This window comes from Ochotona princeps, chromosome 2, assembly GCF_030435755.1.
Source record: "Ochotona princeps isolate mOchPri1 chromosome 2, mOchPri1.hap1, whole genome shotgun sequence".
Taxonomy (NCBI): Eukaryota; Metazoa; Chordata; class Mammalia; order Lagomorpha; family Ochotonidae; genus Ochotona; species Ochotona princeps.
Window position 1 is genome coordinate 121444357 of NC_080833.1, and position 27656 is coordinate 121472012.

General features: G+C 44.3%; 1 protein-coding gene across 1 annotated transcript; it reads left to right on the forward strand.

Annotated features, from left to right (window-relative positions):
* The first annotated feature begins 1325 nt into the window (after window positions 1–1325).
* Window positions 1326–25815, forward strand: TIPRL (TOR signaling pathway regulator). Its single transcript, XM_004589307.3, has 7 exons — window positions 1326–1578; window positions 10421–10600; window positions 11184–11283; window positions 19493–19624; window positions 22910–23005; window positions 23506–23568; window positions 24067–25815. The coding sequence occupies exons 1-7, from the start codon at window positions 1475–1477 to the stop codon at window positions 24208–24210; spliced, it is 819 nt and encodes a 272-aa protein (XP_004589364.2). The 5' UTR covers window positions 1326–1474; the 3' UTR covers window positions 24211–25815.
* Window positions 25816–27656: the final 1841 nt, after the last annotated feature.

Sequence of the window (27656 nt, forward strand, 5' to 3'; positions counted from 1 at the left end):
CCATCTGCTGGTTCACTCCCCAAGTGTCTGCTGGGCTGGTCCGAAGCCAGGAGCTGGGGGCTTGTCTTCAGGTCTCCCATGTGGGTGCAGGGGCCCAAGGGCTTAAGCCATCCTCTGCTGCCTTCCCAGGTCACAAGAAGGGAGCTAGACTGGAAGTGGAGCTGCTCAGACTTGAACCGGTGCCCATGGGATACTGGTGCTGCAAGCAGACAATCAGCCTGTCAAGGCACTGTGCTGTGTCCCTCCTTTTCCTTCCCATTGTCAACTTATTAGAAGACAGGGCGTGGGTGTTATTTGGTAATAAAAAAGAGCCTTGACAAATAGCAGGTATTCCATTTTTCATTTTCTGTTGGAAAAGTGGACTCGTGATAACTGGAATAAATAAAACTGGCCTAAATCAGTATGTTGGCTCACAGAAGAAAGTGATTCAATCCATCTCCAGGGATTGGGAAAAGAGTTTTTGAAGGAATTGTGTCAGAGCAAGGCAGATTCTTTCAGGCTAGTGCAAGCTTCAAGGTCAGGAGAATCTTTGCCAGCCTGTATCTGAAGAAGGAAAGGTTTTAGGTGGAAAGTGCACGGCAGAAGGTTTGGAAAGGACACGTTGAACTTCCTAGCGGCTTGCCCACAGAAGTGCGGTTGTCTGCGGAGGTGGACTTCAGGGGCAGGGCTGCGCACACCGCAGCTGAGCGGCCACTCCCGTTTCAGATCCAGCTTTCTGTGGATGAACTCCCAGGGAAGTAGCAAACAGTGCCTCCGGTACTTGGTTCTCAGCACCGAGCCTGGAGACCTGGGTTGAGTTCTGGGCTCCTGGTGTTGCTCTGTCCCAGCAGACGCGAGATCTTTATCTCCCCGCCTGCCTTTCAAATGAGCTAATCAACAACAGAAGAAAGTGAATTTAGCACCGGATCGCGAGTGTTACTTCCACTGTACTGGATGCCTAGGTAGCAGCTAGACCATGAAACTTCTTGAAACACCCAGAGGGTGAAATATTTGGATCTAACTCTGGGTCAGCAGTGGGCAGGTGGCCACTTCCAAAGCATGCAGGGGCTGGGCCTCCTGACCTCCGGGGCGGCTGCTTCTACACGACGCGACAGAAAAACGTTGACTATTCCTTAAGACTCACGAATCCAGGAAGTAAATACCACGCTTCGCGAGGTGTGTCGGCACCTCCCTCGGAGCCCCGGTGATTTCTCAGAATCCCCTTGAGGCGGCTCTAACCACGCCCCCCGCCGCCTAAGCCCCGCCGCCGGCGAATGTTCTAGGACGCGAGGTCACGCAACCTTCGCCCGTGGCTCCGGAAGCAAAAGGCAAAGGGGCGGAGAAGAAGGCGGAAGGCGGCGGCGGGCGGCCGCTGCGGGGCGGGGCCGGGCATGCTAACGGCTGGGACGCCGAGGGGGCCGGGCCGGAGGAGAGGCGAGGAAGCCGGCCGGGCCGCCGCCTGTTCCCAGGGCTGCCCGAGGGCTCCGAGGCCACCATGATGATCCACGGCTTCCAGAGCAGCCACCAGGACTTCTCCTTCGGGCCCTGGAAGCTCACGGCGGCCAAGACCCACATCATGAAGTCGGCGGACGTGGAGAAGTGAGGGGCCGGGGCTGTAGGGTTGGGGCGGCCGTGTCCCTGCCCACGGGTCCTCGGGTGGACATCCCCCCCGACCTGGCCAGACCCCCCGGGTGCCGCCGTTGGCTGAGCTGCGGGACTCGGGCCCTTCCCGAACGTCTCCTTCCTCTTCCACGCTTGGGGGATGGCGGGGGCGGCCCTCACTGGTTTTCCTCGGTGGCTGGCGATGGGGCGTGATGGATAAGGTTTTATTTTGAGCTGGTCAGGTGCGATGCTAGGAGCTTAAAAGGCAGATCGGAGCCTCCAGGGATTGGACGGACAGGGATGTCACAGGCTGCGTAACAGTGTGTGAGGAGGATGTGCGCACGGAGCGGGCCCAGCTCGTGCAGGGGGGACAGCCCTTCTGGGAAACGGGGTGCCTGCCCCGTCGTGGCAGTGCGAAGGGGAACCCCTGGGGTACCCGAGGGAAGGAATCAGGGCAGTTTGGGGGAAGAGTTGTGATGTGCCTGGGAGGGGAGCGAGGTATACCCGTGGGAGATTAGGAGGACCCTACGAGAGTTCAGGGGGACGGGCAGAATTTCTGTGCTGGAGTTTTGAGTTGTTATCTTGACAACCACCAGGTATAATTTCATGCAAAGGAGCTGCATTTCTGCTTTGAAATTGCTGTGACAGTGGGGTTTTTTTTGGGGGGGGGGAGAGGGAGGCCAGGATTTCAGGACCAGTTAGAAGGTCTGTTGTGTGGCTGTTGGATACGAAAAAAAGGAAGACTTGGGCCTTGAGCTGTTGCGTTGCTGTTGGGTACGGGGAAAGAGGAACAGATGGGGGCCGCTTGCTGGGTGAGCTGTGACGTGTGTGATGCACATAGGAAAGGGAGGGCAGCGTGGGTGTCCTCGGCACCTGGGCCACTGACATTCTGTAGAAGGAGAATAAAAAGCTCATGAGGTGGAAACCTGGGGGACACCTTCATTTTTCTAAAGTTCAGACCAGGAGAGAGATGCCAGTCCAGAAAGCCCTGTTAGCTTCCTGGTTGAAATAGCCAAGTAATAGCATTCTTGCAAACTCATTGGAAAATACAGAAAAAAAAATGTCCACCAGCAAACAACAGATTGGACTACCCTGAGCTTTTCCTCTCCATGTAACTTTCAGTTGTGTATCGCCCCATATATGATTGTACTATTTGCAAAGAAGCACGCCTCAAATTAGGATGCCAATGTGGTTATAAATTCTTCCAAGTGTTACTGTATTCATGGGATGGTTTAAAGGAATCAGGTTTGTTTAGATCTGTAATCTCATATATGATTTCTTTTTTTTTTTTACGATTTATTTATTTTTATTGGAAAGACAGATAGAGAGGAGGAGAGACAGAGAAGAAGATCTTCTGTCTGATGATTTACTCCCCAAGTGGCTGCAGTAGCCAGAATTGAGCTGATCAGAAGCCAGGAGCCAGGAACTTCTTCCAAGTTTCCCACGTGGGTGCAGGGTCCTGAGGCCATGGATCATCTTCAACTGCTTTCCCAAGCCACAGGCAGGGAGCTGGAATTCCCAGGCCACAAGCAGGGAGCTGGTGGGGAAGCAGGGCTGCTGGGATTAGAACCAGCACCCATATGGGATCCCGGCATGGACTTTAGGATGTTGTGCCAGACCATCACATAGTTTTAGAATAGCTGCTCTTGGTATACTCGCCCTCTTTCCAAAGGCCTACAGGAAGGTTACCTTTATTCAGCCTGTGTTTTTCTGTTTTGCATTCCCCTAGGGCAGGGGTGGGGAATATCTGCTCTAGGGCCTAGAAAACATGTGTTCTGGTTCTGCCAAAGCAACTACAGGCTGGACTCCATATTCAATAAATCTATAGCAGGCTAATTTTAACTTGATGTTTTTATATGGAGCAAATTATGTTATAAATATTGAAGTGGTCCTTGACAGAAAAAGTTGCCCATTCCCTCCCTTAGGGTCTAGAAAACTTCAGGATGGTCTTGCAGGCATTTCCAGAGGGGAAAATGTGGCTGAAAGTGCCCACTGTAGCTTTCTGTTTCGCAAATAAATAAATTAATTGCAGACGAGTGAAGCTTGGTGTTAGAAATGGAGTGTTTGAAATACTCTGAATTGAAGCAACATAGGTTAGTCACAGTGATTCTTTCATGTAGATAACTAGAATATTTTGTAGGACTACCAGGGTTTTCTGAATCATTTGAATGAAAACCAGATTCACATTTTTTATTATTTCAAATATAGTATATATTACTCAGTAAAGTATTTGAGATTTGACTTGTCTGGACTATAAGATGTTGGACTCTATGCTTGGCATATACTTGCAAAGAGGGAATTTCAACTGAACTTGAACTATGGTTATGCAACAGGGTGGAGGAACCCACCATGGGGGGAGAGTGGGGGCGAATCCCAGATTCTATGTAATTACAACACAATGTAATTAATGAATAAATTTAATAAAAAAAAGTATTTGAGATTTTTAGAAATCAAATCTTTTTGCAGAATTCTTATCAATCTTTAAGTGTTTTTTTAAAAATTATTTATTTATTTAAAGATTAGTTTTATCTATTGGAAAGTCAGATTTACAGAGAGGAGGAGAGACAAAAAGATCTTCCATGCGCTGATTCATTCCCCAAGTGGCTTCATTGGCCAGAGCTGAGCCGATCCGAAGCCAGGAAACAGGAGCTTCTTCCAGGCCTCCCACGTGGGTGCAGGGTCCCAAGGCTTTGGGCCGTCCTCTACTGCTTTCCCAGGCCACAAGCAGGGAGCTGGATGGGGAAGTAGAGCAGCTCGTATGTGCCCATATGGGATCCTGGTGGTTGCAAGGTGAGGATTTAGCCACTAGGCTACCACACCAGGCTCTCATCATCACTTTTTAAGACTTGTAACAGGGTGATTCCCAGTTCCAACGAAACTGTATCACATAATACAATGTAATCAATGAATAAATAAAAAAAAAAGACTTGTAACAAGTTGAGAATTTTATCAGAAAAGTTGTTTGCTTACAAATGACTGTAATTGCTCTCTCTTCTTCATAAGTACTGTTGATGTAATTGTCATTTAAGACCAAAAGGTTCTATAGTGCTCTTGGAAACAAGGATTGCAGTGTGTCAAGTTGTCTAAGCTGTACTATAACATTAAAATGGTCTTTTTTTTTTTTTAAAGTTCTTGTCCTGTGATTATCTAGGAATGAGATAGATGTTTCCAACAGGACTAGTGTTTTTTCCGTCTGAAACCTTAATTGTTTAATGTGGTCATTCAGGCTTTCTTTCTTGCTTGTTTTTATTATATACACAAAAACCCACCTGGCATGTCTCGTTGAAAATATAAAGTGATTGGAAGGATAATAATTGTGGATTTTGCATATGCATTGCTCTTTTGATGACTTTATATAAGGATAATTCTGCAGTACGGTATCATTTTACTTTATGTAACAACTATAGCTACATGACCACAAAAACCCAGAAGTCTTGGGACCGTCATTCCTGCCGTGTGGCATACTTAGAGCGTGTATTGGGGTACCTGGTTTTAGTCTCCTTACTGCTGCTGATCCAGTTTCCTGTTGAGATACCTGGGAGGCAGATGAAGCCTAAAGTGCTTGACTTCCTGCCACCCACACGGGGAGGCCTGGATGTGGTTTTAATCCCTGACAGCAGGCCGGCCTAGCCCAGACTGTTGCAGACATTTGGGGAGTGACCCGGCCAATGGAAGGTCAGTCTCTCTCTGTCTCTCTCTCTCTCGCTCTCTCGCTCTCTCACTCTCTCGCTCTCTCACTCTCTCGCTCTCTCGCTCTCGCTCTTTCCGTCTGTATTCCAAATGACTCTTGAAAAAAGAAAAGTCTTGGGGCTGTCATGGTGTAGCAGATTGAACTGCTGCTTAGGATGGTGGTGTCCCATATCTGAAGGGCTAATTGGAGGTCCGTTTGCTCTGATCTGATCTGGTTTCCTGGTACTGTGCCTGGGAGGCAGTGAAAGATCGCCCACGTACCCTGGCCACTGGGAGTCATGTGGAGGACCTGGATGCCATTCCAAGTTTCTGACTTTGACCTGGCACAGACTCAGATGTTCTGGCCCTGTGGGGAGTGGACCAGTGGAAGAAAGAGCTCCTACTCTCTCCTTGTCACTCTTTCAAATAAACACACTCTTTCAAATATATATATATATATATATATGTATATATTTGTTTCTTTTTTTTTTTTTCAAAGAGGGCCCGACACAGTGGCTCAGTGGCTAAATTCTTGCTTTGTACATGCCGGGATCCCAAAAGGACACCAGCTTGTATCCTGGCTGTTCCACTTCCTGTCCAGCTCTCTGCTTGTGGCCTGGGAAGGCAGTGAAGAATGGCCCAAAGCCTTGGGACCCTGCAAACAATGAGAGATCTGGAAGAAGCTCCTGGCTTCTGTCTTTGAATCAGCTCAGCCCTGGCCAGTGTGACCATTTGGTGAGCGAACCAGCAGATGGAAGAGCTCTCTATCTCTTCTTTCTCTGTAAATCTACCTTTGTAATAAAAACAAATAATCTTCTAAAAAAATTGAAAGGGAAAAAAATCAGCTCTAAGGTTGCTGTCATAGAATGCTGCCATTGAAATCTTGCATTTTGTCTTAAAGATTTGGTCTAACTCCTAAGACATCTTACAGCAGATTCCAAACCAAGTGATTGGAGGTGAGAATGCTTCAAGGGAAGCATCCTGTAGTAGTTAGAGACAGATATGCTCATTTGAATTGCAAAATATTGTTTCGGATTTTCTGTTAACACCTAGAAGTCAGTATTTTAAGTTGGGACAGTGTGAAGATTGCTGTATCAAAACCCATTTCTGTATCTGTAATTATGTAGACATAATCATTTATCTTTAAAATTACTAAAAGAAAAACTTCTTATCACTGGCAACAATCTCCCTACCGAGATGAGAAAACCAGGTAAGTCCTGGTATGTTTTATTTATCAAAGTGGGTATATAGCGCTTCCTCGAGTGAGCCGTTTCTTTCCCCAAAATCAAAATCCCTGTGATATACTGTCTAAAAGTTTGTGGTTTGCACTATTTTTATGATTTTGGCTCGTGAAAAACTACTCAAATGGTTAGAAGGACAAGCATATCAAGCATGAGTTGGGGTAAAGAATGCAGGTGTAGGTCAGTAGCTTAATTTATAAAAGCTTCTTAAGTCATTCATGATAGCAGGTCCTGAAGGTTCAGTATTTCTGGCATTGATTCATCACAAACCAGGAATACCACTAACTTTGTAATCATGAAAGTGTTGTCAGTTATTTCTTGATATATTGCATGAGAAGTGATCAATAAATAGTATTCTATTAAAAAAAAAAAAAACCAAGGGGGCGAGTGTTTGTGGTACAATATTCAGTGACAGCTTGGAGACTCTGATCCCCTACTGGAGTGCCTGGCATTGAGGCCTGTCTCCACTGCCCATCCAGCTTCCTCCTCCTCCCATTTGGACAGCAGGTGACTCTCCAAGTCCTTCCATTCCTGCTGTCCAAATGGGAGACCCGGGCGGAGTCCCAGGCTCCTCCTTTCGCCCTGGCCCCGACCTGTGTGTTACGGCCATTTGGAGTGAACTAGCACCCGGAAGATGCCTCTCTTTTTTCTCCTTCTCTGTCCCTACTCTGTCACTCTAGCTTTCAAATAAATAAATAAACCTTAACACACACACACACACACACACAGGAAAGTCTGTGAAATATTTTGAAAAGTTTTCAGAATCAATAAAATAATTTTGAGCCCTAAGGTAATTGGAAAGTATAGTTGCAGTGAGTATCTGTTGAGGCTTCCGTGTGCAAGTAGCAGAGAATCAGACTTCCTAGAGTAGTAGGAATTTAATATGACCTGGAAAATCCCTGACTAGAGAAGTAACCTCGGGAATGGGGATAGTTTTGAATGGTTTTTGGCTTTTGATTGAAATGCCAGACTTCCTTCCTTCCTCCTTCCCTCCCTCTCTTTCTCTTTCTTCACTTACTTAGTTGAAAGGCAGTGTCCACTGGATCACTCCCCTGTTGGCTGCACTGGCCGGGACTGGCCCAGGCCACAGCCAGGCGCCTAGAACTCCATCCGGTCTCCCATGTGGGTGACAGGAGCCCTGGTAGTTTGGGCCATCTTCCACTGCTTTTCCAGGCACATACAGCAGAGGGCTGCATGGGAAATGGAGCAACCAGAACTCAGATTTGTGGTCACATAGGTCATCACAGGCTGTAGCCTAACCCGCTGTAACAAAGCAGGCCCAAATATTTTTTCTACCTTTCCCTTTCTTCCTTCTCTCTCTTCTTTCCTTTTTTCTTGGCAGAAGTAGAAAAGAATATCCACTGGCTCACTGCCCACTCCCAGAATGGCCAAAAAAAGCCAGGTCTGTCTGGGCCAACCCAAAACCAGGTACCTAGAACTGCATTTGGGTTCCTCGGTGAATGGCCTAAGGATTTGGGCCATCTTCTACTTTCCCAGAAACATTAGCAGGGAGCTGGATTGAAAGTGAATCAATAACTCAAACTGGCTTTCAAAAGGAATGTCTATGGGCCCAGCACAGTAGCCTAATGGCTGAAGTCCTCGCCTTGCTTGTGCCAGGATCTCATGTGGGCACTGGTTTGTATCCTGGACATTCCACTTCCCTTCCAGCTCCCTGCTGTGGCCTGGGAAAATAATGGAGAATGGCCCAAGGCGTGGGGACCTTGCAACTGCATCGGAGACCCAGAAGAGGTTCCTGGCTCCTGGCTTCAGCTCAGTTTTGGCTATTGTGGCCACTTAGGAGGTAAATCATTGGATGGAAGATCATTCTCTCTGTTTTTCCTTGTCTCTGTAGATCTGACTTTCCAATAAAAATAAATAAATCTTTTTTTTTAGAAAAAGGATCTCTTTGTTGCGGGTGGCAGTGTGATACACTATGCCACAGTGTCAGACCCAAGATGATGAGAGTTGATGATTGTGACCAAGGTGATGCAGTCATCAAGCATGCTACTCATACATACAGTTGGTTTTTCTAAAAGTAAGCAGCTACTCTGTAATAGACTCATTGTAGGGATTACCAGTTTACACTTTCTATCTGATAGATAGATAGAGAGAGAGAGAGAGCTTCCATCTGCTGACTCAGTCTACGTAGCTGCAAAAGCTAGCTTTGAGCTGGGCTGAAGTCAGGATCTGGGATTCCATCCTTAACTCCTGGGCAAGACCCAGTTATGTCATCTTTTGCTGCTTTCCTAAGTACATTAGCAGGAAGCTGGATTGAAGTGAAGCAGCCAGGACTCGGAACTGGCACTGTGCTATGAGAAGTCGCCAGCACATCAAGTGGCTTAACCTGCTCTACTGCAGTGCTTGCCTCAGCTTACTAAGGAACCTCTTGAATGGGAGAGACCCTGCCCCACTTAAAGGGGAGCAGCATCTGCTTGGATCTTGCCACTTGATGCTTTGTGGTAGTACAGATCCAGCATTGCTGGGTTTACCTTTTTTTTTTTTTTTTATTATATATTTTTATTGGAAAGTCAGAGGGGGAGAGACAGAGAAGAAGATCTTCTATCACTCCCCAAGCAGCCTCAATGGCCGGAGCTGGGCTGATCTGAAGCCCGGAGTCTCTTCTGCACATGGGTACAGGGTCCCAAGGCCTTGGCCATCCTTGACTGCTTTCCCAGGCCACAAGCAGGGAGCTCTGTGGGAAGTGGAGCTGCCGGGATTAGAACCGGTGCCCATTTGGAATCCTGGCGCATTCAAGGCAAGGACTTTAGCCATTAGGCTACCATGCCGGGTACAGACCTATTTATTTTTTATTGGGAAGGCAGATTTTAGAGGAGAGACAGAGAAAGTCTTCCAACTGTTAGTTCACTCCTCAAGTAGCTGTAGTGGGCAGAACTGAGCTGATCTGAAGCCAGGACCCAGGAGCCTCTTCTTGGTTTCTGATAGGACTTGAGCCATCCTCTGCTGCTTTCCTAGACCATAAGCAGAAAGATGGATTGGAAACGGCGCAACTGGGATTCTTACCGTTTCCCTTATGAGATGCTGGCACCACAGGGTGGAGGATTAGCCAGCTGAGCTTTGGGGCGAACCCCAATATCCGTATGTATAAAGCAGTCTGTTATACTGGAGAGATCTCTGGTGCCCCCAGTGCTAGTTGTGTGGTCTGGAGTTAGTCACTCCGACTCTCCTTTTTTAGTTTACGGAGTATTTGGTTTGATTTTGTCACATGCTTTCAAAGTCTTTGTGTTTTGGATTTTTTTTTTTTTTTGAAGACTGATTTATTTTGTTTGAAAGGCAAGGGTTACCAGGAGAGGGAGAGAGAGAGGTCTTCCATCCTTTGGCTGACTACCCAGATGACCACAGTGGATGGCACTGGGCTAGGAAGAAGCCAGGAGCCTGAAACTTTGTACAGGTCTCCCGTGTGGGTGACAGGGACCTGTACTTCAGCTGTCATCCACTGCTTCTCAGGGACATTAGCAGCAGCCAGAATTTGAACCAGTGCTCGGGGATGGAATGTCGACACCGCAAGTGCGACTTAGCCCCTGGTGTCAGAACTCTCCCGTCACAGCGGACTCTTGAGACTTGAATTTTTCTGTCTCGGGAGTGATTTTTGATCATCCTATCTAAAATAGTGTCCCCAGCCCAATTCCTTGCTTTGTGTTCTCATGTATCACTTACCACTAACTGCCACCGGATTATGTATCTGTATGCTTATTATCTGTCTTATTTAGCTCACTCCCTGACATAGGATTAAAGATCAAATTATGAAAGTATGGGTGATGAGTACGTTTTGTTTACTATACAAACCGCCATGCTTATTCAGTCATCTCATTTAATCCAGTAAATTAGGAAGAATTCTGCTGGGATGAAAAGGTAAGAGTATGCCCAAAGCGATATAAAATAGTTTCATCTGATTTTCTGGTTGTGTGTAGGTTAGCTGACGAGTTGCATATGCCATCTCTTCCGGAAATGATGTTTGGAAACAACGTTTTAAGGATCCAGCATGGCTCTGGCTTCGGGATTGAGTTTAATGCTACAGATGCGTTAAGATGTGTAAACAACTACCAAGGAATGCTTAAGGTAGCCTGTGCCGAAGAGTGGCAGGAAAGCAGGTGAGAATGCGGGCAGGTATGGGTTGGACAAAAAGAAGAGTTGAAAGAAATATTTTGTAAGGATATAGGTGTATCTTATTAAGTTGCGGGCTAATGTTATTCTATAGTTGCACTATTCTGGCATTCATTTATTTCAGTCAGAAAATCGAAGTTAATTACCATACTTCTTGAATACGTGCTGAGTTAAATTGGATTACGATTGAACTGAGCTGTGTAGGATTTACTTTTAAGCTTTCAGTGTTATTTGGTCAAGAGGTAGTAGTACTCTATCTTCTATTTTTAAAGAAAAACATTTTCTTACGATTTGCATTGAATGTTTGTAAAGCAGTGAAGTTAAATTCAAAATCAAACCAGCACTTCTGTACTTTGTACTCATAATATAATATACTTATCTAATACAGATACCCTGGAGGACGCAGAGTATCTCCTTGAGTCATGTCCTCAGGCAGGGGACAGCTGGGAGACTGCGTCGGCACACGGCGGGTTAAATAGCAGTGCAGTGCAGAATACTGTAAGATGGGGTGGATGAGCACAGATGATCTTTATACCATTGAATCTGATCGTTTTCATTTTGCTATTTGAGGACGGATGGTGAACACTCCAAGGAAGTTATTAAACCGTATGATTGGACCTACACAACAGATTATAAGGGAACATTGCTTGGGGAATCTCTCAAATTAAAGGTAGGTCTACTTTTTGCACTTATGAGTCATTAATTGACTTGGGCATTTTCACCATGGGCTGAAACCTAATGTGAGCAGATTTTTGCTTGCAAATTTTCTACAATAAAAGCTCACGTGGAATAATATTTATGCTTATAAATCATGGTTGGTAACAGTGGCAAAATGATGTCATTATCTCTGTCATGAACTATCTGCCCTGGGCCTGGCGTGGTGGCCTAGCGGCTAAAGTCCTTGCCTTGAACGCGCCAGGATCCCATCTGCTCGCTGGTTCTAATCCCAGCGACCTCGTTTCCCATCTAGCTCCCTGCTTGTGGCCTGGGAAAACAGTCGAAGATGGCCCAAAGCCTTGGGACCCTGCACCCACATGGGAGACCGGGAGGAAGTTCCAGGCTCCCAGCTTTGGATCTGCACTGCACCAGCTGTTGTGGTCACTTGGGGAGTGAATCATTGCACGGAAGATCTTTTTCTCTATCTCTCCTCCTCTCTGTGTATCTGACTTTGCAATAAAAATAAATAAATCTTAAAAAAAAAAAAGAAATATCTGCCCTTGGTAACTTTGGGTAGTTTAGACAGAACTTGCTAGCTGGTGGTTTAGAGTTTTACAGCAGCACAAATATATAGATAAGTAAAACTGTGGTCAGACTGCCTAGATATGTGCCCTGCTTGCAGTATTTGTGAAATCGGTTTGACTCTAGACAGGTTACATAATCAGAAATAGCTGTCTCAAGAAGAGTTTTGATTTAACTGTGAGGAAAATTATAAAATTGTAAAAGTTATACATTGTAAAGCTGTTATAAGTTCTAAAGACGTCCAGTTGCATCTATGTAAGCCTTTTTAGGGATAGATTCACTTGCTTGTTACTAACATTAGAAATGTAGAATTGGCAAATATTCTATTGGGAGCTTTGCTGTGCTTTGAAATCTTACAGTATGATTGAAATGAAGCAAATTTCCTTAAGTTGAATGTCTCTACCTCAGGGTGTTATTGTTATAGGTTATTAGTATTACAGATTATTAGAAAGAACAAATTCATGCCTGTTTCTGAACTGTTTATGTTAAAAGTAGTTATTGAAGGGCCTGATGGCATGGCCTAGTGGCTAAAGTCCTTGCCTTGAACGCGTCAGAATCACATATGGGCGCTGGTTCTAGTCCCGGCAGCTCCACTTCCCATCCAGCTTCCTGCTTGTGGCCTGGGGAAAACAGTGGAGGACGGCCCAATGCTTTGGGACCCTGCACCCATGTGGCAGACCTGGGGGAGGTTCCTGGTGCCTGACTTCGGATCGGCACAGCACCGGCCATTGCGCTCACTTGGGGAGTGAATCATTGGACAGAAGGTCTTCCTCTCTGTATATCTGACTTTGCAATAAAAATAAAAATAAGTAACTCTTTTTAAAAAGTAGTTATTGAAGACCCTGCATCATAATATTATGCTTAGGCTGAAATGTTAAGAAAGGTTGGCTTCTTATTTCTACAAAGATTTTGAGATCCTCAGGAAGACAGATGTTCAGAGAAGAAACATAATACTTCTTGCAGTTAGTTTTCTATTTCTCCATCATTTTAATCTTTAAGTATTTCTCTGTGTTGCCAGGAGTAAAATAGAGAACATGTGCTCGTTCATTCAATTAATAAATGTTTCTTGAGCTCTGACTGTGTGCCAGGCGCCAATCCCGGGAGCTGCGAATACAGTGGAGAACATACAAAAATTGCTCTTCTGTAGTGTCCTCCTGCTCTCTCTCTTTTTTAAAAGATTTATTTATTTTCATTGGAAAGGCAGATTTACAGAGAGAAGGATCTTCTGTTTGCTGGTTCACTTGCCGAATGACTACAACTGACTACAACGGCCAAACTGAGCATATGTGAAACCATGAGCCAGGAGCTTCTTCTGGATCTCCCACGAGGATGCAGGGTTCCAAGGCTTTAGGCCGTTCCCTACTGCTTTCTCACCCAAACATAAATAGGGAGCTGGAAGGGAAATGGAGTAGCCCAAACATAAACCAATGCCCCTATGGGATCCTGGCATGTGAAGTGGAGGGATGGCCAGTTGAACCATCATGCCAGCGCCCATTGTAGTCTCTGGAGAACAAAGTTATTTCAAGTGATCCTAGCTTTTTGTAGATTAATGTTCTCCTCTCTGGAAGAGTTTGCTGCAGGGAGTGAGGAGGTTGAAACTGTAATGCCAGGCAGTAAGGCTGTGAAGTAGTATTACCTGTGGCAGTGGAACAGGAAGTGTTACAAGCAGGAAGAAGGAAGGTATGGGTTTCGTTCTCTTATCACTACTTAGCCTGTAGTATAGTTTGTCCTAGGAGGTGGCTCGCAACTGGCAATATGACCACGCACACACCACGGTAATAAGCTCAGGCTTTGGCTAAACAGTCTTTGGGTTCAAATTCCAGCTCCACCGTTTGCCAACTTGGAAAAGCAGTTCAATGTTGCTAAGCCTTGTCTTTTGGCAAGCTGGTGATCACACCTGTTCTGACGTATTGTTTGTTACATAGTAAAATCTCAGTAAATGGTAGCTGTTATTATAGTGTAATATATCTCAAATATCAGGGGAAGTAAATTAATGTAACTAAGACACCAGGAATAAAAGAAGCCATAAAACTATAAAAGTAACTGTTTTCTGAATAGTCTTGCTTTGTGGTTTGGGGTTTATGAATGTTTTTATTGCTGAAAAAAAAACAGAGTCATGGGCCTGGCACGGTAACCTAAGTGGCTAAAGGCCTCTCCTTGCATGCACCTGTATCCACTTGCTCCTCTTCTACTCAGCTCCCTGCTGGTGGCCTGGGAAAGCAAATGAGGACGGCCCAGAGCCTTGGGACCTCAAACCTGCGTGGGAGACCTGGAAGAGGCTCCTGACTCCTGGCTTCAGATCAGCTCAGCTCTGGTCATTGTGGCCACTTTGGGGAATGAACCAGCAGGTGGAAGAGTTTTTCTCTGTCACTTCTCTCTCTGTAACTCTGCCTAATCAATAAAAATAATTAAATCTGAAAAAATAAGTCACTTTTTTTCCAGGGAAATTTGTTAGGGCTTTGCTGCTTAATTTTTAGAATATCTTTATAGCATTTTATGGTAAGCATTATCTTTATGTTGTAGATGAAGAAATGGGTTCAACTATTTAAAAGTGTGTTATCTTTTTGTGGCATACCACTAGTGGTGTATGGTTATATACTGTATATGCCATGGGTGGTGTTTTTTTTTTTTTTTTGGAAAATGTGTTAAGTTTACTTCCATAGGCCCTAAGGGTTTTGATTTGGATTTTGGTTTTTCCTGTAATATTGGCTGGGATGTTTAGTTCTTTAGCCCTCCCTCAAAATACCATTCCTAATCCCTGACCTGTTTAGGAAGTATTTGTCTGTATAGGCACATGTATTTTATGTGAGTAGTAAGAGTGAGAGAATAAGGCATTCACAGGAAGCCTTTGCTTTGTCTTGAATTCCTGCTCTTGTTTGTGTGTGTGTGTGTGTGTGTGCGCGCGTGTGTGTTCTCTTTCCTGTTGTGTAATCTGTTAACTCAGTCCACTGCAGCAGGATGTGAGAAGAGGCAGCTGCTGGCTGAGATGTGTGGGCTTGGCTGCAGTCAGAGCTGGCGGTGCCTTTTATTAGCCAGGCTGCCTCGGGCACCCAGGATGATGAAAGTCTGATGAGGCAACGGGTCAGGTGTGCAGGGCAGCACCAGGCCATGGCACGCCTTCGATGTGTGACTGCTCTGTGAAATGACTAAATTGGTGACACAGGATAATAGAAGTAAAAAGGCTGAGTTCCTGTTTACGTTGTGTTTTAGGAATACCGCATGTACTTAATGTCCATGCAGTTTAAAGCATTTTTTTCTTTGAAAAAGCACATTGGAGTATTTGCTGCAGCATGAAATTTAGTATCTTAACAGTCACTGAGTATTGAGTTCAGAAGTGTGTGGTGTGACCAGTCTCCAGACCTTTTACACCTTGGAAAGCTGAAGTGCTGTACCCGCTGAAATCTCCACTTCTGCCTCCCCGCAACCACCCCTCTTTACATTGCTGTGTCCAAGCACTTCGTACAGGTGGACTCAAGCACTTGTCTTCTTGTGACTGCTTTATTTCACTTCCTAAGATGTTTTCAAGTTTCAGCTATATTGTTCACAAGAGGAAATATTCCCTTCTTTAAAAAAAAAAAAAAACCCTGAGTGGCATTCCATGGTATATGCCACATTCTCTGTATCCTTCACCTGTTGCTTGGCATTTGGCTTGGTTCCACCCGTGGCTGTGGGAGAGCTGCCGTGGGGGCCTTCTGCCTCCAATTCTCTGATTCTCCGGGTCTGTGCACAGTGGTGGTACTGCTGGGAACTGCCGTGCTGGTTTTGATAGTGACTATCCTTTCACATTTCTACCAACAGCACACAGTACTCGTTATTTTCTGATTCTGGTTTTGTTTTGATAGTAGCCATTCTAATGAGTGTGGTATGTTCCTCATGTTGTGGTTTTAATGTGTATGTTTCTACTGGTTAGTGATGCTGAGTAGCTTTTGATATGTTTGCTGGCCATTTGTATATTGTCTTCGTGTTTGAGGCTTTTAAAAGTGAGCATAATGGGAAAATATGCTGGCGTCAACATTGGAAATGATTGGAGTTAGACTAAAGACAAAGGAACTGCACTCCAGTACTGCACGTTGGTTGATAGTGTTTTCCCTAGAAGAGTGGACTAACAGTTCTGAAGCTGTATGCATGTATCCTGGGGCTTAAAAATTAAGTCAGTGGACAGTGAGTGGTAGGAGTCAGGTTTTCCGTGATTGGAAATTCATGGAAATTCACAGATCGGCTAGAGGAAGAGGCGGGAATGATCGTGTGATCATGGATTAGAACTGTCAGGAAGAATCCATGTTTGACTCAGTGTAGGATAGAAGGTTACAACAAAAATGTTTATAGATGTGTTTCTATGTGCGTATGCATTGCATTTTAAAGTAATACTTTGTGAATGAAATTTTAAAAGTTACTATTGTCACTGTCATGAGAATCTTTTTTTATAGTTCATTTTATTTATTCACTTTCCCCTCCCCCTCACTTTTAAAGTTATTCTTATTGGAAAGTCAGATATATACAGAGAGGAGAAGACACAGAAAGATCTTCCGTCCAATGATTCACTCCCCAAGTGACCACAATGGCCGGTGCTGCACCGATCCGAAACCAGGAGCCAGGAACTTCCTCCGGGTCTCCCACACGGGTACAGGGTCCCAAGGCTTTGGGCTGTCCCTCGACTGCTTTCCCAGGCCACAAGCAGGGAGCTGGATGGGAAGTGGAGCTGCCGGGATTAGAACCAGCGTCCATATGGGATCCCGGGGCGTTCAAGGCAAGGATTTTAGCCGCTAGGCTACTGTACCAGGCCCATTTATTTTTAGTTTTATGATACAATTTCATAGGCTCTGGGATTTCCCCTATCCCACTCCCCAAATTCCTTTCCCCCAACTTACTTCCCCCATATTATTACAATAGTATAGTACTTCATAAGCAGTCATAAGCCCATCATTCTGTTATTTAACTATGTCCTGACATCTTGACATTGCTCGTACAGACAGTGGTAGACATCTCAGCATCCTATTATTAAGACATATCCAATGGTTTATGAGAATTTTTAAATTTGAAATAAATGAAGAACAGTTGTGAAAGTGCAGAGGGCTTGGGGCCCAGCGCAGTGCCCTGGCGGCTAAAGTCCTCGCCTTGAACGCCCCAGGATCCAATATGGGCACCGGCTCTAATCCCGGCAGCTCCGCTTCCCATCCAGCTCCCTGCTTGTGGCCTGGGAAATCAGTCAAGGTCAGCCCAAAGCCTTGGGACCCTGCACCCGCGTGGGAGACCCGGAGGAAGTTCCTGGCTCCCGGCTTCCCGGTTCCCAGCCGTTGCGGCTCACTTGGGGAGTGAATCATCGGATGGAGGATCTTCCTCTCTGTCTCTCCTCCTCTCTGTATATCCAGCTTTCCAATAATAATAAAATCTTTAAAAAAAAAAAAGTGCAGAGGGCTAAAGTGTTATCTGAAGATAACATGAAGAATTTGGAGCATTCTTCCCCCTTTTGGGAATCATGTGAACTGCAGCAGGTTCCTCTCACTCAGCTCTCAGATTCCCTCCTGCCGTATACACGCTGCTTGCAGTCTCTGGAGAAGTCTTTCCTTTTTAAAAAAAGATTTATTTATTTTTTACTGTAACATTAGATATATAGAGAGGAGATGCAGAGAGAGATCTGTCCACTGATTAACTTCCTGAGTGGCTGCTACGGCCAGAGCTAAGCTGAGCTGAGCTGAAGCCAGGAGCTTCTTCTGGGTCTCCCACGTGGGTGCAGGATCCCAAGGCTTTGGGCTGACCTTGACTGATTTCCCAGGCCACAAGCAGGGGCTAGAAGGGAAGTGGAGCAGCCGGGATTAGAACCAGCGCCAATATGAGATCTCAGTGCATGCAAGGCAAGGACTTTAGACTACTACACTGGGCTCTTGACTACCACACTGGGCCCAAGAATTCCTTTTTTAAAAAATTATTTATTTATTTGATAGCCAGAGTTACACAGAGAGGAATGGCTGAGAGTGCGAGCATTCAAGCTCTCTTCTACCCTCTGGGCCAATCCCAGCTGGCTGCGATGGACAGGATTTGGCCAGATCAAGTCAGGAGCTTCCTCTGGGTCTCCCATGTGGGTACAGGGGCCCTGATACTTGGACCATTTTCTGCTGCTTTCCCAGGTACATTGGAAGGGAGCTGGATTGAACTGGGGAAGCCAGAACTCAAATTAATTGGTGCCTGTTTGGGATGTTGGCTTCCCAGGGGATTGCTTATCCTGATATACCTCGAAGCCAGTATGCCTGAAAGATTTTCTTATTTCTTGGAAACTCAGAGTCCTTCCATTTTCTCACAAATCAACCTACTGACCTAATCATGACTGTTCAGTGAGCAAGAAAGTAACCATTGACTGACTACTACAGCGCTTGTTTATGATAAACCACAGAAGAGTTGAACATCTTGTATTAAAATCAGATGCAGTATAAAACAGTCCTACAGTCCGTCTGGTCCGCTATTAGGAAGCAATAGGGTTGGGGCATCATTAGTGAAGCTGCCTTGGGTTGCTTAATGCTGTTGGAGCGTGTGTTTTGATGTGGCTGTGAACCACAGTATAATACATTGAAACAGTTAGCATTGTCCACAAGCAGAGATTCAGCATTTTCCTAAGCATTCTTATTTAGGAAATAAACCACTTTATCTTGGTTGTAGATTTGGAGAATTAGGTTGGAAATCTTAAGATATACATAACATTCTAATGGAATATATTCTCAAGTTCCAAATGAATCTCTTTTTAAAATTTTTATCTAGCTTTTATTAGTTGTTAAAGGTTTATTTATGTTTATTGGAAAAGTAGATTTACAGAGAAAGACAGAGAGAGAAAGGTCTTCCGTGTCCTGGTTCACTCCCCAAATGGCTGCAGTAGCCATTTCTGCAAATGACCAGAGCTGAGCTTGTCTGGAACCAGGGGCCGCTTCTGGGTTTTCCAGGCTAGCGCAGGGTCCCAAGGCTTTGGGCCATCTTCAGCTGGCCTCTAGGCCATGGGAAGTGGAACAGCCGGGACATGAGCTGGTGCCTGTATGGGGTGTTGGTGCCACAGGGTGAAGCTTAGCCTGTTGCCGCATGGCACCAGTTCCTCCCTCTCCCTGCAAATGAATCTCTTTTTTTTTTTTTTTTTTTTTTTTTAATGATGAACTTTTTTTTTTTTTTTTTTTAAGATTTATTTTATTTTTATTACAAAGTCAGATATACTGAGAGGAGGAGAGACAGAGAGGAAGTGGAGCCGCCGGGATTAGAACCAGCGGCCATATGGGATCAAGGCGAGGACCTTAGCCACTAGGCCAAGCCGCCGAGCCCAAATGAATCTCTTAAGAGTGGACTTTGATAACACAAAATTGCTCTGATCTTTTATTATAGTAATAGTATGTCACATGGACTGATTTTCACATGATCACAACAGAACAGCAGAGCACTTGATTTGCGTGAATGAATGTAAATTTGATATTTTTTTATGAAGCCATGATAGCAGCTATCTGTAATGGCTGCAGTGTTTCTCAGTCTGCCGATGACTACCAAATGGAGGAGCTGTGGTCTGGCCCGGCAGGAAGGATAGCCAAGACTGCTTCCTGTGCCTCTGTCGAGCCTCAAGTTCTTTTTCTTTTTCTTTTTTTAAATCATGCTTCTTAAGTTTTTCCTTTCAGGTTGTACCTACGACAGATCATATAGACACGGAGAAGTTGAAAGCCAGAGAGCAGATTAAATTTTTCGAAGAAGTGCTTCTGTTTGAGGACGAACTTCATGATCATGGGGTTTCAAGCTTGAGTGTGAAAATTGTGAGTAAATCAGCTCTTTCTCCCATTATTATCACTGGGAAGAAATGAAACAACTTTGAATCGCACTGAATCCAAGGTGATGTTGTGTAGCTTCACTTGCGTCTAGGGCATACGCTATTGGATAGCCAGCACAGCATTTACAAACTTTTAATACAGTGGCATGACTTTATCAGAGTATTTTTAATAGACCTGCCAACTTTGTAATTTATTTACTTATTTATGTGAGATGACGAGTATGACTTTTCATAGTTTAAAAAGCAATGTTGGTAGGATCTGTAGACAACCAAGCAGATAACATTTTAGAAAGTGACCATTGTGTTTGATTTTTAGTAAATCATTGAATAACCTCTTCAGTTTCCAGCATATTTGCATTGTTTTCTGTCCGGGAGGGCGGATTACTTCCATTAATGCTGTTAGTGAGGGAACACTCCTGAAAGGGATGGTAGTAGATCATTAGCATTTACTCATGATTATTTACTACCAGCTTGTAATTGGATTTCTAATGCTTAAGAACCTTAACTGAAGGTTTTTATAAAGAGATAGTTAAAATTCTAGCTCTTCTAGAAAACCTTTCACAGTTCCCCTTGGCAGCATTAAATATCCCTTTTTCATTTTTCTGTAATAAACATTTTTTTTTTTAAAATCTCTCAATGATAGTTCTTATCCTAAGCTTTATCGAAGACAGAGACGTCAACAACAGACGCTGTTCTTGGGGCCACTGTTGGCAGGTCAAGGTGTCATCTGCAGGCTGGCAGTCTGTATGGGTGCCACTTTAGACCCAGCTGGTCCACTTTGCGATCCAGCTTGCTGCTGACACATCTGGGAGGATAGCAATGACAACTCAAGTCCTCGGGCCCCAGCCACCCATGTGGGAGACCCAGAAGAAGCTTCTGGCTCCTGCCTTTGGCCTGGCCTTGGCTGTGGAAGCCATTCTGGATGTGAATTTTACACACAGACACACACATACATACACACTTTTTCTCTTATCTGTCAGTCGTGGGATTATAAGTGCATTTCACAAACACAGGCTAGTACCCTGAAATGAGTAATGTGTGGCATGTTTATAAAGTAGAGCTTTGTTGACCATTACTGCACAGAAGTTCACTAAATGTTTCTTGAAGTGGGTTTGGAGCCAGACCCAGTGTTCTGATTGCTATTTTCAATTAGAACAGATCCACACCTTTAGCCTCTGTTTTATTTGGCAAATAATGAATGAGCACGTGCTTATGCTAGATCATCTTCTAGGCAAGACCTAGTGAGGAGCAAAGTAGGTATTCCCACCATGAAGTGAAGAGACCTAATGGTGTTCCTACAGTGACATGGAAGGAGGTGGGCATTAAGTAGGGGTGTACGTGCGGGTCTGTGATGGGAGAATCGCGAGAGGAGTGTGCTGCAGGACGGAGGAAAGGTCTCCCTGCATGAAGATCTGAAGGACAGGGAGAGACAGGACAGCAGAGTGCTCCAGGTGAGGGCGGCGCTCTCCTGCCCGTCTGCCTTCTGCACTGGCGTAGCCCTGTGCTCGGGGAACTCTTGAAGTGGTTCTCTGGGCATATCTTCCTATTTCATGCCTCTGCTCTTTGTACTGCTGCTGCTTTTTGAAATTCCCCTTTGCACACTCAGGCAACTGTGGCGCTCACTCAGCCTTGTTTAGTAGCTCTCACCGCGTTTCAACTGCTTGTTTTCTGCATTGATAAACTTGCTAGCATTCAGATTTCATCTTTTCGTTTGTTTATCCAGGACTATTTATTTATTAACTGCAAAACATTTTTTTCTAGAAAGCATTTACCCACAGATTAAAAATCCTGCTTTTCTCTTACGTTATATCTACACACATGTAGCTCTGTGTCTTGTCCTTTTATCCATCAATCCAGGGATTGTAAACACATTCACAAAGAGAAGCTAGAATGGTGAAATGATGTGCACTATATTTATAAAAACAGACACATTCGTCGCAGCTGCGGTAGGCTTGAACTCACTGATTGTTTTACGAATTGGTGTTGGAACTGGATCCTAGTTAATAAAGTTCTCGTTGTTACTTTATAACGATTAGCAAATTCTTTTTGCTTTATTTTTTTAAAGATTTATTTGAAAGGCAGACTTAGAGAGAGAGGGGAGGGCAGATAGCTTTCATCCTCTGGTTCTCTCTTTAAGTGGCCACGATGGCCAGGGCTGAACCAGACCACAGCGAGAAGGTTGTTCTGAGTCTCCTTCTTGGGCACGAGGGCCAAGGCGTTTGGGCCATCCTCTGCTGCTATTCTCACGCACATGGGCAGGCAGCTGTATCAGAAGTGTACCAGCTGAGACTCAGACCAGATGGGATCCTGGCATTGCAGTGCAGTCTTTACTTGCTATGCCACAACACCAGCCCCAAACATACTGTTTTTAAAGACCTAAATACTTCATACCTCATCTATTTCCTTCCTGCCTACCACCAGCATCTGCCTGCTTATTATCTCAACTAATTCCGGATTTCTTCAGTAGTTGGAAAACATAGGACTTTATTTGTAGGTGTTTCACAGATGAAAGATGTTAGAAACCTGCCCTGGTCAGTCAGTCTCTGGCAATATGAGATGGTGTCTAATGGGTAGCTGTTAATTAGAGCCTTCTGTGTAAAGATCTCTTGCCTCTATTTTTGGTAAAGTGAACACAAGTGATGATCAACAAAGAGTTAGGTTCTTTCAGTTTGCTTTAACTACTGTTGGTGTCCATTTTTTTAAAACAAGCATTATAATTTGAATTTACGTGGTGTGTCTTCATTTAAACCTCCATTTATCTGACCTAGGCAGGTGTTTTTTCTCTTTTAGGAGTTGAAGTTGTGTTTCAGGGATTTTAAATACAGGTAGTCCTTGACTTTTAGTGACAGCTCCACTGCAGAGATTCTTGTTGCATTTGAGCACAAAAGCTATAGGTGTTCAGTCGAGCCACACTTCGAATTGTGAGCTCTGGTTTTCTCCTGGGGTAGCAGTGTGTGCGATGTTGGTCTGTCATGCTGGGCCGTGGCAGCAGCACAGTGGCTCAGCTTGCATTCTGTGCTGTGGTCAGCAGGCAGGCCACTGACGCTCCGTCTGAAGGGGGCCGTGTTGCTGAGCTAGGATGTTTTGTGAGTTGGGAACATAAACGCGGTTTTGATGCATTTGTTGGGAGGTAACCCCATTGTGAGTCGAGGAGAATCTATACTGCTAGTTCTTTCTCTTCCATGCTCTTTTGTATATTAAAAAAAATGGCTTTTCCTTTAGGAAAGTAATAATTATTTTTTGAGAAGCTAATGTCCTTTTTTCTTTCCAGAGAGTAATGCCTACCAGCTTTTTCCTGCTGTTGCGATTTTTTTTGCGAATCGATGGGGTGCTTATCAGAATGAATGACACAAGGCTTTACCATGAGGTAACTGTTCTCATTTATATTGGATATTGGACCTGTTGATCCAAGAATTGGAAGTTTGAGAATGTTTTATGTTTCATGTGAGTCAATCTGACCTTTAACTGTGGGTCTTTCAGAGTCACTATTGACTGCAAACTTTTATCAAAACATTACATTTCCTACAAAATTGATTAAAAAAATGTTTTTTAAACTGCTAAAGGTTTGAGCAGTGAGCGGGCTTTTGGTTTGGCACTAGGACACTACACCCTGTAGCAGAGAGCCTGGGAGGAGTCCCTGTTCTGCTCCTGTGCCCAGCTTCCTGCTAATGTGCCTTGAGAGGCAGCGGGAATGGGTCAAGTTCCTGGGTCCGTGTCAGCCATGTGGGAGACCTGGATTGTTCCCAGCTCCCAGCTTGGCTGTAGGCTTGAGGGGAATGAATCAGCAGGCAGGAGCCCCGTCTCTGTCTCTCTGCTCTCAAATGAACAATGTAAATGTATTGCAACTTTACAATTATTTTAATATAGGCTGACAAGACCTACATGCTACGAGAATATACATCACGAGAAAGCAAAATTGCTAATTTAATGGTAAGTATTTAAACGTTAGTGTTGGAAGTTGAGTTTAGGATTTTACAATAGGCTGCTTAAGAAGTTATGCCTTTCTACAAACTGGGTATTCTTCTGTTTCTCCTTAGTGCTTCTTCCTGAGTATAGAGCATACTTGAGTTGGAAAAGTAAATCAGATTCTATTGTAGGCCTAATATTGGACTCTAATTGAAAACTAGTATTTCAGATGATAAAAGCAGGAATAGGGGGTCAGGTTAAGATGCATTAAATTCTATGACATTTATGGGGACATTATAAATTACATTACCCTGTCATCTTTGAATAAATAATTCAGAAACAAAACTGAATGATTCATTGACAGGAAATACCTATCATTTTTAGAAGCAGTTAATCATGTTATTAATACACATATATTGTTCATATTTTAAGTTGAATGCTTTAAGTAATACTAGAATCAAAATATTTTCAATAAGCATTAATGTAATGAGTGTATGCTAACAGGATTTCTGTACTTTTTAGCATGTTTCACCTTCTCTCTTCACGGAACCTAATGAAATATCACAGTATTTACCGATAAAGGAAGCCGTTTGTGAGAAGCTAATATTTCCAGAAAGAATTGATCCTAACCCTGCTGACTCCCAAGAAGGTGCACCTGTTCAATAGGCTGTGCCACGACGTCCACTGATTGTGGAGTCTCACCGGAGACCTGGCTTTCAGGGGGGATATTTTTATTATGAGAACTGATTGCCTTGTTATTGTGCAGATTTTCTGTAGCCTTAAAGGAAAAAAACAATAAAGGATGATTGCAGGCAGATTCCATCCAACTGCTGTTTGTACAATCTTCAAGTTTGTATTTCAGATGTATGTTTCCTGGAGTTCACTTTGGAGTTCTGTAATATCCGAACGTGGGAACTTAGCAGTAGCGATGGCGTCTGTCCCAGGAGCAGCAGGTGTATTTGCAGCCATCATGACGCTGTCTTCCCAAGTGCAGAGGTGACGTCACTGAATCCCAGCGCCCCATGACTGCCAGAGGATCCCTGATTATGCTTGGTGATACAGGCTCTTCCCTTGGGTTACAGTCCTGGAGAGCGCCATCTAGGCAATTAACCTCATAATTTATGATCTGCATCCACAAACTTTAAAACTCTATTTGCCCTGATTTTAAATTGGATTTAAAATGTAAAATTTTAGATAACTGGGAAAAAAGCCTGTTGCTTTGGAGAACTTCAGCAGTCATGGGGCTGGAAGTACATGAAGTGGTTTAATCACAAGTAGGATGAGGGCGCTTTCTTCCGTCTGCAAGTGCTTCTGAGCACAGGGCTTGCGGTACACTGAATGCACGAAGGTCCCTGTCACACCTGGCTGGTGACTCTGATGATAACCCAGTAAACATTTCATGTTGTTTTCTACCTTTTTAAGTGGTTTTCATAAAGTGAAAGTAATTATAAAGCACAGATTTTTAAAAAAATGTTCTAAAGAGCAGGATTAAAAGAAACAGTCCCTTGGTTGTGGTTTGTAATAACTGTGCATATTTCCACTCGATTGATAGCTCCACTAAATGGAATAATAATTTGAAAGTATTAGCAAGGCTCTTGAGGTCTGTTCCTCTGAAGAGCCGGTTGGGAGTGGTGTTGGGGACCTGCCAGGCAGGGTCACATGTATTCGCTGTCTTATCACAGAAAGTTTTGGGATCTGTCAGCCTGCTGCATCTTGCCCAAGGTGTAAGGAATCAGGATGTTTTAGCTTTAAGAAAACACGTGGTATGTACACTGTGTGTTAAATATGCCTGTATTGAATATTTTCTGTTAGGACAGGAAAGTGTGTATGCATGGTACTGAGTTTTCTGTTTTACCTTATTTGCCATGCAGATTTGAACAGAATAGACTCTTTTCATGCAAATTCTAAGAAATTAAAAACTTGTAAGAATATCCATTAATTGGGGGTTCTGGGCAACATTATTTTGTGTGTGTGTATGTGTACACACATTTTGAAAAACTTGTTGATTTAAGTGTCTTGATTCCTGGATAGTCTAAGGATTATTAATTTTGAGAATCCACTGTTTCAAAATCATAGGAAATTAAAAGAATTGGCTTTAAAGAGAAAAAGTAGGAGGTAGGTGTGGTCAGTATGCTTACTAGTTTATTCCTGTGGAGAATACCAACAAAACGTGTTTCTGGCCATTGCTAAATATGACATTTCCATTTTATATTTATTTGTTGCAAGTGTCCTTTTATAAGTGAAGAATAAACAATAAGGAATTTACCATTCTGTGTTTTGCTATTTCATTGACTTTGGGTTTTCTTAGCCCTTAATTGAGGAAGAGTGATTGGGGTACGCCTTCTCATTTGGGCTTTATGTCTTGTGCGTGGTCAGCATTGTAGAAAGACTCTGTGTAGATTCCAGATGAAAATTCAGACTACAGTCCTTCAGTATGTCTTTGGCTTCTTGCCTGTCTTCCTCTGTTCTTTAGGATTTGGATGGGCGTTTTAATTAGCCAGAGTTCTCTGTGTGCTGACTTAGTGTTTTTTGGTTTTAAAAATGAGAATACCTACCTTATTAGTACCACATGTGCAAGGAAGGGATTGGAGTTTCTATGAAGAAGAGGTGAGAGGAGTCTCCCTGTTCATGAGTTCTGCATCTGCAGATTTGACCAATCACAGAATGAAAATACTAAAAATTATGTGTGTTGTCTGTACTGTATATGTTCGTACTTTCCTGTCCTTTTCTGAACAGCTATATTGTAGCAGGTATTGTGAGCAATGTGGAGCTCATTAAAAGTATTCAGGAGTGGGTGTTATCCCAGGCCACAAGCAGGGGAGCTGGATGGGAAGTGGGGCCGCTGGGATTAGAACCAGCACTCCCCAGCACGGTGGCCTAGGGCTAAAGTCCTCGCCTTGAACGCACCAGGATCCCATAGGCTGTTTGCCATCCAGCTCCCTGCTTGTGGCCTGGGAAAGCAGTCAAGGACGGCCCAAAGCCTTGGGAATCCTGCAGTTGCATGGCTTACATGCTTTAACTGGGATGGAAACTAATGAGATGCAGGCAGAGTCCCCATCCTCTGGCTCTCTTCCCAGATGCTTACAGCAGGTGAGACTAGGCTGGGCCGAGGCGTGTTGCTGGAAGCTCAGATCAGCTCTCCCACAGGAGAGGCAGAGTCCTAAGTGCTTGAGTGGTGCCTTGTTCCTTCTCAAGGTCTGCATTGGCTGGAGCTGAAATCCAGAAATTCTTTCAAAGTGGAAGGTGGAAAATTTTTTAAAAATATATTTATTTTTATTGGAAAGTCAGATTTTACAGAGAGAAGGAGAGACAGGTCTGTCTGCTGGTTCACTCCCCAAGTGGCTGCAACAGCCAGTCCTGAGATGATCCGAAGCCAGGAGCCGGGAGCTTGCTCTGAGTCTCCCGCTTGGGTGCAGGGTCCCAAGGCTTTGGGCCGTCCTCGACTGCTTTCCCAGGCCACCAGCAGGGAGCTGGAAGGGAAGTGGAGCAGGCAGGACACAAACCGATTCCTGCATGGGTTCCCCGTGGCATGCAAGGCAAGGACTTTAGTCACTAGGCTACCATGCTGGGCCCAGAAAATTTTTTTAGAGGTTTATTTACTTACTTGAAAGGCAGAGTTACAGAAAGGCAAATGTACACACACACCTTCACTTGCTAAATGGCCATGACACACAGGAAGTGGTAACTGATGACTTGGGGCCTCTTCTGCTTTCCCAGTTGCATTAGCAGGGAACTGGCTCACTCTCTAGCAGTAATGATTCTTTAAAAAAAAATTATTTGAAAGGCAGAGTTACAGATGGAGAGACAGAGAGATCTTCCATCCACTTTCAGTGCCCAAATGGCTGCAATGGCCAGAGCTGAGCTGATCTGAAGCCATGATATAGGTGCAGGAGCCTAAGGACTTGAGCCATCTACTGCTGTCCTAGGCCATAAGCCAGAGCTGGATAGGATGTGAAGCAGCTGGGACACAAGCTAGTGCCCATATGGGATGCCAGAGCTGCAGGTAGACTTACCCTGCTGTGCAAGGAGCCAGCCCTGACAATGATTCTTCACCAGCCCCACATGCAAGCGTTTCCTATCCCTGCCCAGACATATGGGGTTTGTCTATATTT

What these genes read in the sequence shown, in the direction of transcription:
- TIPRL (XM_004589307.3), top strand. Translation starts at nt 1,475, where the DNA reads ATGATGATCCACGGCTTCCAGAGCAGCCACCAGGACTTCTCCTTCGGG. An exon ending in GGGAATCTCTCAAATTAAAG is followed by an intron (nt 11,284 to 19,492) that starts GTAGGTCTACTT and finishes TTTTCCTTTCAG; the next exon opens with GTTGTACCTACGACAGATCA. An exon ending in CAAGCTTGAGTGTGAAAATT is followed by an intron (nt 19,625 to 22,909) that starts GTGAGTAAATCA and finishes TTTTCTTTCCAG; the next exon opens with AGAGTAATGCCTACCAGCTT.